The 14,721-nt window shown below is 38.8% G+C and overlaps 1 protein-coding gene across 18 annotated transcripts in view; it reads left to right on the plus strand.

Moving 5' to 3' along the window:
• The window catches only part of DCLK2 (doublecortin like kinase 2), a 137,662-nt gene that overhangs the window by 57,205 nt on the left and 65,736 nt on the right, over nucleotides 1-14,721 (plus strand). For 14 of the 18 annotated variants that reach the window (XR_005599635.1, XR_005599634.1, XR_005599636.1 and 11 more), the window contains 3 exons: nucleotides 6,886-6,988; nucleotides 9,977-10,081; nucleotides 11,636-11,686. Coding sequence is in view for 14 of the 18 variants with exons in the window: in XM_039542028.1 (XP_039397962.1) it covers nucleotides 6,886-6,988; nucleotides 9,977-10,081; nucleotides 11,636-11,686 (259 nt within the window). In the remaining 4 variants the exon portion in view is untranslated. The remainder of the gene's footprint in view (nucleotides 1-6,885; nucleotides 6,989-9,976; nucleotides 10,082-11,635; nucleotides 11,687-14,721) is intronic. The other 4 variants (XR_005599637.1, XM_039542021.1, XM_039542033.1 and 1 more) reach the window with 1 other exon arrangement.

A 14,721-nucleotide genomic window follows, 5' to 3' on the forward strand; every position in this document is an offset into this window, starting at 1 on the left:
TATTACCATTAATAGTGTTTCCAATTTCTATTTATCTGCATAGCATATATTACTAGTGCTAAAAGGGAGTTCTCTGTATAGTGTTATCTTTTTCATGTCCTGAGAATTTTCAGAATTTCTAGCTCATACTGTAATTAGTTCTCTCAGGGATCTGTTCAGCAAACAAGTCAGTTTTTGATTAGTTGTCTCATGGAGCCTCTTGCAGGCTTGTTTGGTTTAGCTGTAGTTAAATTGTATTTTAAGAAAGTTAAGTCTCTGGGTGCTGCTGTTGGGTCATGTCCTCTTCAATCTAGAGGAAAGCCATAGTCATACTTTTCTTGTGGTCATCTGAAAGGTGTCCCCCACTTTGAAGTGATGAAATACTGATTCGTTTTGAGCCTGCTCAGGGTAGGGATATAAATCTTGGTTAAAAAAAGATAACCAGTTAAACGATTAAAATTATATTGTTTAACCATTAACCAAGGTAGCTCCAGCAGACCTGGCATGGTGGGGGCTGGGGCAGAAGTTGCTCTGGCTGGCCGCTGGGGCTGGGGCCTTCTCTGGGCAGCCGGCCTGCCTGACGCAGCCGAGATTGGGGTCCATGCGGCCGGTGAGGGGCTGATGGGTTAATGGTTAAGGGTAACCGGTTACATTCCTAGCTCAGGGATACCTGTGATAAAATAAGTGAAAAGGCTCTCTGAAACACTTGATAGTCTGCTTTTTTTTGTTTAAAAAAAAAAAAAAGCGTTGACTTTTCTCTAACAGGATTTCCAGCACTGGATATTTTTGCTGCTTCACACCACCATATTGACCTATTATGGGCACCAGGCTGAAAAGTCCAGTCTATAGCACACAGCCTCTAATTCACTCTGCTTTGTGGGAATGCACGTTTTGAATCGAGGCAGTACAGTAGCACAGGTCTGGTGCCGTTGTCAGCTGTTTCCTCCTGGCATATTCTCCTCAGGGAAAATGGCAGAGGCAATAGCAGAACATGCACAGGCAGTGTCTGGGCTAGGCAAATTGATAATATTTAAGCATGTAGACAGGCTTTTAAAATGTAGTTAAAATGTGAACATGACCCAACCAGCTAATGCGTTAAAAGATGTTAAATCCTGTCTGAACTAGCATTTAAAACCTGTTATCTAACACATTTTAAACACTTATTTTCCTAAGCCTAGGCATGACCTGTAAGGTAGACCATCCTTGAAACCTTTAAAGTGTATGTTTAAGTCCTTTTGGTGCACATCTCAATATTATTGGTTATGATAATGAGCTCCTGCGCAGTTTTATGCGTGTCATAGAAAATACTTTATAAAAGGTCACTTCTGTAGTCACAAAAAGAGAATTCATCTCTTTTAATAAAATGCAGGCTATCTGCTATTGTCACAACCATACAGCAGCTGGAGAAACTTTCTAAGATGACTTTCTACAAGGTCCCCAATGGAAATAAATATTCCAATTACTTGTATAAAGCCCTTGCGTGTGAACTAGAAAACAGCCAGGCCAAGACTTTCAAAACTGACTAGTGATTTGAAAACTCCAATTTTTGGCTGCCAATCTAAGATATCTTAAAAGGGGACCTGATTTTCAGACAGTGCTGATTACTCTTTAGGTGTCTCAAGTTAGGCATCCAATATGACTAATTACTTTTGAAAAAGCTATTCTTTGGACAATATTTATAACAGCCTTAATGAAAGAATTGTTACTTAACCCATGGGAGTTTTCACAGTTTGCCAGCACATCACAATTTGCTGTGACTTGCTTATGTGCAGCTCTGTTGATGCCATCTTCATTGCATTAAATGACTGCACACTGACTGATCTTCTGTTGTTATGAAAAAAAATTTTAATTGAACACTTGTTTTTCAGCGACACACAGGTTTGCATAACAGGCATTTGCTCCCACAGCCAGACTATTATCCTAGTAACAGGTGTGCATTTAACAAATGAAATGAGCTAGTCTAATCATCGTATTTTCCAGAGCCAATACCACGTTCACAGACCACATTTTGATGCTTAAATAACGTGAATAGCTGACATGCTTTTCATATTGGACTACCCACCAACACATTTCATTCAAAGGATTTTCTGCATAGTAGATGCTGAGGAAACTAGGGAAAAGTGCATCTTTTAATAAAATCTCTAGGTTGAGGAATCTCTTTCGAAACAGCAAATGGTTGAGATATAATTTAAAAAAATTAAACAATATATTTGACTTTTGGACCTTGCAGCATTCAGAGTAAACACAAACCATTTATTTGACTTATCTTTCCCTCAATAGCTTTTCTTAGTCAAAATCGCCTACTTAAACTCCTTTGTATTAGAAAAGTAAAAATTTCTTCTGCAGGTGATGAGTTTATTTTAGTATTTTGGGGGGGGGGATGCTGTCTGGATATTATGGTGACAAGGGCCATATAAATAACTAGGTAGACAGAAAAGAAATTAGCCCAATTTTCCAGGAAAACAGGAGCATTCCAGAATTTTTATTTTAAAATTTTTAGCTTTTAACTCACTATTTGATCGTTTGGACTGAACAAGTGATACGACTTTAAATTCTTGCTAAATAAATAGTTTGTGTCTTTTCACACTTTTTTAAAATTTTGTAAACAAGGTAGGGTTAGACCAGCCCCTTTGATGGGGGGAGAGGGGCAGTCATTATTCCAGAGATATGTCTCAGCCATATGCTGACACAACAGTTCTCAAACTGTGAGTCGGGACCCCCCAAAGTGGGTCATGACCACATTTTAATGGGGTTGCCAGGGCTGGCTTAGAGTTGCTGGAGCCTGCAGCCCAAGAGCTTCAACTCTGGGCAGCTGGGCTAGTTTATAGGCCCCCTGCCTGGGGATGAAGCCCATGGACTTTGGCATTGCCCCCGTCTGGGGTGGTGGGGCTCAGGCTTCAGTCCCCGCTTCTGGGGTTATGTAGTAATTTTTGTTGTCAGAAGGGGGTTGTGGTGCAATGAAGTTTGAGAACCGCTGTGCTAATAAATAATTGAAGCTTGTTACTTTGAATCTGTCACTGCTGGATTATAGTATTCACCCGTGTAGCTGAATGAATATCTACTATACTTGCGTTTATGTATCCATGTTTGTAATTGTCACTTGATTGTGCACCTACCAGTGAATAAAAATAATGTATATTGAAAGCAAAATTGCTGCAGTGCTTCATTCCCTTCTGTGACTTACAGTTGGAAGCCACATAGAAGAGGCAGGCATCTGCATCAGACTCTGGCTCAAGATCCATAGCTCCCTGACCAAATACACAGAGGTGGAGTCTCTCTACCTAATTCCTGCATGACCCCGCCACCAGCAGTGTAGCTGGCTTAGGGTCCCATGCATGCTGCCACTGTTGCTGATCATTCCTAATCCATTCAGAGATGAGGGAATTCTGTTTTAACAAGCGTTAACCATTACAGCATTTTAAGGCCTCCTTCCCAGATAAGAAAATGGATCCCCCAACCTCTCTGATTTGTGCACAGAAGGGATCTTTCCATGTAGATCTTCCACTCTAAACAAGGAAGGGGAGTGTCTTGTCTGTGTGGCACCAACACCCCACTCCCATACACACACATTTCCCATAATCCCACAGAAGTCCCTCCACAGGGTGCAGGATCCAGATTTGGGGAGCCTGGCCCCTGGGGTGGGAGCAGGAAGATATGTGGTGTTCTTCTAGCCACCAATGGTAAATTTTAATGAAAAGTTAATGCAGCCTAGACTGCAATACTAGGAAGGAACTCAGAATAGGGGAGGAGGAATAGGGCCTCAGTGTGGATGGCAAGGTATCTATATCTATGAGATGTGAGGTTTAGGGTGTAAACTTCTGTCCAATTGTGGGTGAGGGGCAGCTTGTCCCCCCAGGCCTGAACTGAAAATTCTGAAGGTTTTTCTTGCAGCTGCTCTTTCACCCAGTGCCACTTCCATATTTTTCTATGGAGGAATGATTCCCCGCAATGGGAAGGCTTTATGTTAAAGATGGTGGTCTTCTTAAAAACATATTTTGTATCAAAAGTCTGGGCAAAGAAGCAACTTCTACCTTTTGGCATATGTATTTATTTAAAAAGATAAGAGGAAAAGCTGTCCAATCTTAATAAAACTACTTTCTGAAATATTCAGTCATTGTGATTTCAGGTGTCATTGCCTTTTCATTTAAACTAAAAGCATCAATATTAAGTACCGGTCAAATAGTCTCCAGTCAACGACACTAGACATTTATTGGTGTGGTGATAAAGTAAAAAATAAATAGGTTTTGTCATTTGGTGAAGGGAGTGTTATATGACTGAGCATCATAATAGAATCAAACAAATGTTCTAGACTGCATGTTTTAGTGTACTGAGATTCTTGCTGTAAGAGCAACATACTGTTATCGCTGTTTTAGCTGCCATGACAACTGCACAGCTTGTGAATGCCTTGTTTGAATGATCTTCCAGACAGCTGAGTCATTGATATTCTGAGTGGCTTTCTACTGCAGGCACTAGAAACCCTTCCTGTACATCAGCCAATATTTACTATTATCACAGTGGCCAATATATGCAAACTTTATTGTTGGGCAGCTGGACCAGAAGGAGAAAGTCTATTCCTTAGTAACAGTAGTTTTTGAGCTCTTTATTACCAGTACAAAATTATTTTGGTCTTGCTAAATGGTTACAGCTCTCCTAGCTGTTGCAGGGTTTGTAATGTTAAAGAGGGACTTGCTCTTCCCACTTTTCCTTTCTGTGTTTGTAAATGAACATTGCTTGGAGTTTCCTTCTGTGTTTGTTTTTTAAAAGACACCTTGTTCTCTGTCAAGCCATCCTCTCCTGATATTTGATTGTGTAATGAAGTCCTAATACTTGTATTCATAATACCATAGTCCTTTCCTTGCTAATAGATTGTGTTGCAATTAGTGCAAAGATTTTATGTCCTGACTTCGGGATCAGAGTGAAGCTAAGCTGTGAAGGGTATCGGGAGACACTTCTTAAAGTGTTGAATTAATAACAGCATAAGGAATACAGAAAAATACTAGCCATGTAAACTTCATTTTGTATAAACATTTGCTCTTAAATCTGTTTTAAAGGCTTTCCCCCCACCACTGTAATACTTAAGGTTGCTCAGGATAGACCTAACTCAACTCACATTTAAGGCAGTGATTCCATTGATTTCAGTGGGAGCAGAGACAGACCAATGCTGAACGCATCTGAAAATCCCTTCCCTTCCTATATTTTCATTTGTTTACTAGATTTGATTATTTACCTCTGACATTAGGATTCAGGATGTGAGTGAAAGGACAGTATTTAAAATGCACGGTAGCAACTTCTACAGTCCCAGTGACACACATCTATATAATGATTATAAGATTATCAAAGAGAATACTCTCACGTGGAGTTGCTCCCCACTATAGATAATGGTTCAGATCCTTCCCCCATTGAAATCAACAGGATCTTTACTTTGATAGAAACAGAATTAGACCTAAGGCGCCTGCATCTGCAGAAGAGCCTGTTGTCCTGTACCTACTTTGAGTGCAAGAAATACACGTGGACAAAGTCCTTTTTCTTTCCCTCTGCTTATCAGGATCTGAAAGGAGCACTGCCTGGATACATATTGCCATTTTCAATGCAATGGGCCATAGCTGAAGATTTGGCAATATTTACTTTACGGGCACACATACTATTAGTTTTTTTGTACTCTGTGCCTCTATTATTGTACTTTACAGAATGTTTTGAAATACAGTTTATTTAATACAACACCTTCCACACAAACAGTGTTTGTTTTTGTGTGGGATTTTTCATACTAAATTGCATTGTTTAACAAATAGCTATTTATCTGAAATCTGAACAAGGAATAAAGTGTTTAGTACGAATACCGCTGAGAAATCTTAACTCCCTCAACACCTATCTATAACACTTTGTTCTTCTAGTCAGTGCTTTTCATCCATAAATATCACATTGCTGATATTGAATTTTTTTTAAGTACAAAGTTTCACTCAGTCTAACTTGTATTTATGATTTGCATATTATTGTACTAGTGAATAGATTTTACTAAAAAGGAAACAATTTTTAATTTGTTATAACTATTTGATAAAAACATACTTTAATAATCTTTTATATTATTAAAATGCCACTCTGAAAACAAACAGAAATGTAGGGATATTTTGGTTATAATGGAAATAATAATGTGAGTAATTTTGGAAGAAGGATTTTCCTGTATAGAATTAATTTGGAAATTTTAATATAAATGTCAACTTTGACACTTCAATAATGTCTTGTAGTCATTTCCATCAAAGCCATAAATATTTACACCCAATTATAAATGATTATATGTATGCTAGTGTCAGTGAAGGCTACTTGTTTAAAAATGGCATAGTATTTTACATTTTTGACATTTGAAGTTTTCTGGCTTGTTTACTTTAAGAATGACTCTCCAGCAGTGGTTGTCAACTTTTCCAGACTACTGTACTCCTTTCAGGAGTCGGTTTTGTCTTGTGTATGCCCAAGTTTCAGCTCATTTAAAAATTACTTGCTTACAAAATCGGACATAAAAATACAAAAGTGTCACAGCACGCTATTACTGAAAAATTCCTTACTTTCTCATTTTGTCTGTATGAAATTTTAGTTAGTACTGACTTCGCTAAGTGCTTTTTATGTAGCCTGTTGTGAAACTAGGCAAATTTCTAGATGAGTAGATGTACCTCCTGGAAGACCTCTGTGTACCCCCAGGGGGACACATACCCCTAGCTGAAAACCATTGCTCTATAGTACTTGAAAACTGGTAAGTGTCTGTCACTGTGGAAAAAAAAATATGATACCCAGTGTTGTAGTGAGTCACAGAGCTGTGAAAAGAAAGCACAAATTTGTTGGGTTTTGTTGGCTGTCTAGCTATTGACTTCATCTTGGAAATATTTTGCACACTTTCTTACTTATTTTGGCTTTTAGGTTACCTGCTTGCAAGACTTTTTTGGAGATGATGATGTTTTCATTGCCTGCGGACCTGAGAAATATCGTTATGCTCAAGATGACTTTGTACTGGATCATAGTGGTAAGACTGTACCTCAAACCTTTTGAAATGTTCAATTCTCCTTGAACTCCCTCTTTTTTTTTTTCCCCTTCCTGATTCAGAAGTGTTTTTGGAGAACCTTATTGAAATAATTTTTCCTACCAAACATGTTTCTCTAATAAAATAATTTTCCAAACAATAGTTTAGCACCAGTCCATTTGTCAGAGTGTGTTTTGTAAACCTGGTTTATTATTCGTGGGCAATGGACCTTGTACTTAAAAGGATATGGTGAATGGCAGTGAACTTTGAAAAGGGTGCTTTTAATCTGCTCCAAGGGCCTGATCACTGAAGTCAATAAGAATATTTCCACTGACTTTGATGGGTTCTAACTTGGTCCCCATGTTCCTGTTTTGAGGGTTTTTTGGAAATCACATCTGTAGCTGCTGTTTGCAGACCTACAAGAATTATCCCATTCATTCCAAAATGTCTATTAAAAACCTGCTGCTTAGCCAGTTTACATGAACAGAACTGATTTATTATTTTATTGTAAACTCATAGAGAACAATGAACTTGTGCACTCATGCTTTCTTTACATCAGTTTATACCCTGGCTCTGTATTAGCTGCTATAAAGTTGTTTTCCAATAAAGAGAGAAATCCTATAATGTAAATTCAAAGGTAATTTTAGAATTTCTGCAAAGATTATTCAATTTGGAATCTCAAGTAATGTGAAATTATTTATGCTGAAATTTGAGGCAGATTTACACTATTTATTGCACAGTTTCTCTCACCAGCACATCTCATTATGCATCTTTAATATTAGAAATATTTCAAGTCTCATGGAAATGCCGTTATCAGATCTAGGAGAGTACTGTAGCCAGATCCTGTGTCAGGCTGGCAAAGCTTAGTTTCTAATTATTTTTTCTCCTTCTTGTCGAGTGATCTGCCTCCTTGGTTCTTCCAGTGTATCGACACTGGTTCAGCTACTGAACCAAATAACCCTTCCTTGAATGAAAATACTTATGATGAGAGGATGCTTCGCATTGGTCTCCTTATGAAATGCCCACAGATCATTCAGGGAGTGTTTTAGGCTGTGTGGGGGAAAAAAAACTTTTTCCCTCTCTCCCTCAATTTGTTTTTTCTATAAACACCTGAATTATTTTTGACAAAAATGAAAATGTTGTTGCGGGGAAAAAATTGCAACCAACTCTCATCAGCTCTGCTCCCAGACCTATGTGAGACTGAGCAGCCTGCACTGGTAATACAAAAAGCCTGAAGACGATGTCAAGATCTAAAAGGGTTTCCTCATCCCCACCCCCCAACTATTAGTCTTACTTTATCTCAGTTTCATCTAATGTATTAATTCTATTTCTCCTTGCTTTCCATTTCTATTTCTCCCTCTCCCCTGAATCCATTAGGACTTATCTGGGCTTGGATTTGGGAAGTATTAGCTAACATGTATTAACAGCCTAGTGTAGACAGGGCTGCATGCCTTTAGCATGAATCGAACAGGTCGAGCTTGAAGCTTTAACTTCACATAGGCCTGAGAGGAGAGCTGACGTGTTAACTAATATCTTCCAAATCATAGTCTAGACGAGGCCATAGTTTACCTTCCAGTCCCAGTCCATCAGTTCTCCCTCTCCCGAGTACCTCTGGGCTATCTGAGTTGGGCTCTTTGCTTAGAAGCTGCAGTAACTCTGGGGGTCTCAATGGAAGAGAAGGGTAGCTCAAGGTCAGCAATAGCACTGAAGAGTCTGGCGTGCGGGCTGGGGGGGGCAGTCACTAATCCTATCCACTATTGGTAGCTGGTCAAATGCTGGAGACTCAGCAGGAGTCTGAGAATAGACCCAAAAGCTGGAGGTTAGTGGTCCGGTGTTAGAACTAAATGGCTGTGTCTCCCTTGAAGCAAGTGGTGGAAAGAGTATAGGGATCCTAGTCTAAGCCCTGCCGCCCTTGCCTGGAGCATGTAAAGGGAAGCAGTTGAAGTCATGGAGAGGCTCTGTGAATTAGATGGGTAGGGACAATCTTAACTGGTTTGGAGAGAAGTAGAATAGCCTGAGGATGGTAAAATGGGGGCACGGAGAAATGAAGAGGGCAGGAAGGTTTGAATTGATTTGGTAATACAGGAGGAAGGTTGTTTGACATTAGCAGGGTTGAATTTGTTTCATGGGGATTTGAATCATTTAGTATTGATTTTTATAAATTGATCCAGTGGCATGTGTGAATTCATTTGTTGGTGGGTTGGGTTGAATTGATGGTGTTGGTGGGAAATGGGGAGGAAAATTGGTCTAATTGAGAGAGATGGTGAAAGTTTAGTAATGGGTGTTTAACTGCAGGAATGAAAAACTTCCCAAGAAGGCAATGTGTTTGTGAATATTGGTTCCTTTCGTCTTTGGCTTCCCTTTATTAATAGATGTATGTGATAGGTGGGAGGGAGAAGATAACTTTATTGGCTCTGCCCTTTGGTGCCCGCAGGCATTTCTCACTTCCTCTGAAAATTGGTAGGAATGGCACTGCACTTCTGGCAAAAATAATCCAACTGTCTTAGAGTTAGGCTAAAAGGAAATTGGCTTGAAGAGGCAGAAGGTGCAGGTTTCAGTCCAGTTAACAAGATTTCCAGTGTGTCAACATGTGCTCCAGCATGTGTGATGCTGCATTATATAGAACTGTCATTACAAACTACAGAGGTTGGTGAGGCATCAGAAGAACCTGTGTACCACTTCATCCACTTCACTGTCTCACATTTGTCTAAATACAAATTTGAATTGTACTATGAATCCAACTTCCAGGCATGGAGAAGTACTGCATTCAGGATAAATATTTCAGTATTTGGCCAGCTCAAAACAGAATTTATTCAGTATGTGGGTTAAAGTTTTTTTGGATTCTTCTATAGATTAGTTTTATTTAATTTGGCAGAAATGTTTGGAAAATGTCAGTTTGTTTTGTGGGCAATAAACAGCTACCGTAGGTCTGATTTTAGAATTGAATCCATACACTTAAATATTTTCCAAACTCCATCCATTTCCTTCCAGAATGTCGTGTTATGAAGTCGTCATATTCCCGTTCACCTGGTACACCAAGACAATCTGGATCCAAAAGCCCAGGACCCTCACGTCGAAGCAAGTCACCTGCTTCAGGTACAATTATAAGGAAATAGCTGAATATTCAGAGCATATGAAACTTGTAAGTTGTTAAATGGACTAAAAAGATTGCCATCTTTTTATAAAGTGGAAATGTCATGTATTTTCATGATGAAGAACCTGAAATGCTAAGTTATGCCACATAGATTTTATACACTGAAATGCATTTATTCTGTACCCTGCAAAGAAAGAGATTCTTTTTCATTACAAGCCAAAAAGGTTTGAATTTGTGAATGTTTACAGTTGCTTGTGCTAATTGTACATTTAAGGATAAATTTTCAGCATGGGATTGGATTTGCTGAAGACCCCTATTAACTGAAATGGGATCGTCTGGTTAAATCCTCATTCATTACATTATATACCCTTCTGTGTTTTGAATTTAGGGTTTTTCCCCTTTTCATATATTGAACACTGTCAAAATGTGGCAGTTTGCTTCTTTGAGCTGTTGTAAGTTGCCCTGTGAAATTGCATAAACACCTTTTCTTCTCATATTTCCTGTCATTTTACAGTAATGTCCAAATTCTCTCTTCACCTGCTGCTAGTCTGACTGAATAGCACATTTCCAAGCATTGGGTATTTTTACTTGAAAATGAGAAAAATGGGAAAAATTTTGCTTTTCCTTTTTACCTCCCAAGTTATTGTGGTTTTCCCTCATCTCCCCCCCAAAATACAGCAAAACTCAAATGGGTTTTCTCTCCACTGGGGAAAAGTGACACTGACATTGAGCCATTAAATATTAAAATATATAGTGCCATGTTCTGATTGTGGTTATATGTGCAACTCCTGTGTGCGTATCAAAGCCAGAATATGATCCTGTTTTATTATTTTCAAATCAATATTTACTGCCTTGCTAGAGTGATTTTCATTGTCCTTTTTGTGTCTTTGTGTCACAAGTAAAAGTAGGAATTTTTTTTAGTTTCAGAGAATAACTGTAATCATAAGAAAAGAAAGGGCAGTACATAAAAGGCTGATTTCACAACTGATATACACATACATCATGCAAGCCTGTCAACTTCATTGGGGTTGTATGGGGTGTAACTCTTCAATTAATTTAGTTCAAAATGTAGTGATTAGTACTAATATTTTCATTTTATGATTTATTTATACTCTATTAAAGCTCAGAATGTGCTAAATAATGTCCACATACCCAAGTAGACAGGTCATGCACCAAAGTTTTTTCAGTCTAAAACTTTATTCTGCTCAAACGTTTACATGAAAACAAAGAGTAAAAATTTCAAAAGTGCTTAAGTGGTTGAGGTGCCAAATGTCCTGTTTTCAAAAGTGACTGAGGAGCCTCAGTCCTATTGGATGTCTTTAATAGGACTCTAGGCTCTGAAATCATGATTTGGACTTGGACACCTTGATCACTTAGGTGATCTGAGGATTTTACCCCAAATCGTTTGGTATTTATGCTTATACTCACCATACTTTCTCTTTCAGTTTTTGGTGGTGGTTGTTGCTTGTGCATTTACCTTTCTTCCTTTATGTGCGTATGCTCAGTAACTTCTCTCCTTAATGTCTTTCTCCTTTGTGTCAAATGAATGAGTGCAGTAAAGAGGGGTGGCCACTACTCCAGTGCTTATTCTACAGCAAAATCCCCAGGTGAGCCATTATTATTATGGCTTTATCTCACCATCGTGCCTCTTACCTTTCCATTTACCCTTCTCTCCATTTCCATGAATGTATTACAGTTTGCCACACACATTTTGTGCTCTGGAAAACCAAAGCATGTTGGATCTATCCTACTTGTTACTGTAGGTCTTTGAGTGGGCAAGAGATTGAGAGTGTGAGTGATTCTTGTAACTGCCAGACATCTGCAGACAGTGCAGTAAAATTAGATTTATTAAGGTATAATTTGACTACATATAGAGAAGCAGCCTTCCAAGCCATGAATGTATTTAGTCATTCTAGAGTGTATGATGATGAGAAATTTTAACCAACACCACCAGACAAGATTAGCTGGAGCTGAGACTGAGAATTGCTGAAAATGTAGCTAAATTCAGAATAATGTGGGACTGATTTGCTACTAACTTACACCAGAACAAGTCAGGCCCTATATGTTTTCCAACTTTTTGTGACGCAAATTAAATAAATATAGTTTTTCTTGGATCTCTGCCGTTTAAGTCCTAGATCTACAATCTGACAATGTCTTTATGTGGAAAAATGGGTCAGCTGTGTCCTAAAAAAAACAAAACAAAAAAAACCCAACCACCTCCATTTCCCACGTAAATATATGTATTCTTAATTGGCAAGTGGCTTACAATATTGGACCACACTGGAAATTCAAATTTAAAAAATCTTTTATATACTAATGAATTGTGGCATTGCATATTCCATTTAAGGAACTGGGGAAAAGGAAATGTATTTATTTGTATTATAACTCATACTCAAAATGTGCGTGCTGCTGCCACACATCATACAGAAAGACATAAACCCTGCTCCTAAAATGCCTACAAATGGAGAACTGATTTAGAAAGGAAAAGCTTTGTGTACACGCACAACAATCAGCAGCAACAAACAAGTTAGAAATACATAAAACAATGACTGACTCTTTTTATTGAGAATGTCAAAGGAAGGTATTGCAGTTTCAATTGGCAGCTGCTTTCCCCCTTTTCTTAGTCTGTCCATGTGACATCTCCACTTCTTGGGAGCTGAGGGGGCTCAGCCTATCCCAGGGTTGGGCCCTACGGATCTGTTCTCACTACAGTAACAACTATGTTGTAGCACTCATCCAGAGTGGTTGCAGAAAACATGGTTGAGATCTATCCGCAGGTCAGTCTCTTCTTGTGTTGTCTCCAGCACAATACTGTGTAGCTACTAAACATCTCTGGGCACCTATCCTACACTGCCTCTGCAAAGGATTAGAGTCGGGGGAGAGCAGCATGCAGAACAACACCAGCAGCCCAAGAAGCAGTGTATTCTGGGATGTCTTACTTCACAGGTTGTTGGGAGGAAGGAAAACCAGTTAGCCAAACCATTGCACAGACCTGGTTAAGGGTCCTTTCCACACCTAACCTGAGTTTTATGAATGAGTTAGAGGGAGACAACCATGTCCCGGCCTAGGCCTCTGACAGTCGCAACATACGGTCAGCTGTTACAGTGACTAAGTGTTTACCATGTTGTGCATGTAATGGTTGAGAGACAAATATGGTACTAACTGGTTACAAACCTAGGTAAAAGTTATCACATAGGCAGGGCTACCCAAACATACTAAGACTGGCACAAGATTGTGAGCTTCCTATGAACTATGTAAAAAAGTGACAATTTCTGCTCCTATAGCACTACTTAGCTGATTTCAGGCAGAATTCTCTAGACAACCTTCTTTTATGTTCACAGGCTGGGTTTTTTTGTTTGTTTTACTGATTAGAATTTTAAAATTTGAAGTTCAGATATGGCTTTCCAGGAAGTACAATATAAAATAATAACTAACACTTAAGCCTTTTCATGCAATTTATGAAGTTAAGGAAGCTTTATTATCCCCATTTTACTGAAGGGATGTCTGAGTAACCGAGAGAGAGGAGATCTTCCCAAGAGCCTAAGGGACATTCAGTGGGACTTGTGCTCCATGTAGATGTTTTTGAAAATCTTCAGAGTGACTTGTCCGGGGTCATAAGGTGCTCGGTCCTAATCTCGTTAAAGCCAATGGTAAAACTTTCATTGATGTTAGCAATGTAGGATCAACCCCTTAGTGATTCGATAGCAGAGCCAGGAACAGAACTGGGATGGTCATCAGATTCCAGGAAGACTGATCCCCTAGATAAATTTTTAACCTAGCATCATGCACATCAGGGAGGATCATTTGTTAAGACTGTGGAGCCACTGTGTAGTCATAGTAACCACTGAGATCACAACTGTTCAAGCATTACAAAATAAAGTAGAGCTGTGTAGGAAGACTCCTCAGTTCCCAGAGAAGTTCAGTATTGTATGTTGGTTGGCATTTGCACAGCAAAAAAACAATGGTTGTGCTTAAGAGTAGTGCATAGCCCATTAGAGAAATTCTTCACACATCTGAAAGTGTAGGTGGTTACTTGTTTCCATGGAAACAAAATGTCTTGTTGGCAGGTTCTTGTTTTTCTTAAAGGAGAAACTTCCTCCCACTGTGAAGTGGTGTTCTTTGGGGGTTTTTTGCTCTTTAGTTTCCTGATCAGTTTTTCCTCTCTTCGGGCAAACAAGGATTGGATGCAGAAGCAATACAGTGCATCACTTAATAGAGACTCCTTTGGTCAATCTTATGAATGACACTGATTTAGCCCTTTTTTGGAAGAATGTAGGACTGAGCTAACTGCCCCTTAAGCCAATAGGAGTATAGTGGAGGCTTTATTAGGCCCTGAATAATTAAAGGGGTTAAAATGGGTAGGTTCTTGACATCAGGGGTTGTGGGGAGGAAGAATTTTTCTGTCCTCTCAGAATTTTTTCATTGATGCTTATAGTAACTTCTTGAAAGTTCAAAATTGAAATGTTAATTTTTTTGAAAATGTTTTTCCTACACACAATGCTGTATTATTAAAGGTTCAGTTGAGAGCCTATAGTCTAGTACAGTTTGGTCCCCAAAACGCACACACTTTATTTTAAATGAAAACACAAATCACCTATAAAGTATTAAGTTGACTTTGCAAATGGGGAAGAGGAAAAGGGAG

The sequence above is a fragment of the Mauremys reevesii genome, linkage group 5 (genome assembly GCF_016161935.1).
Source record: "Mauremys reevesii isolate NIE-2019 linkage group 5, ASM1616193v1, whole genome shotgun sequence".
NCBI lineage: Eukaryota > Metazoa > Chordata > Testudines > Geoemydidae > Mauremys > Mauremys reevesii.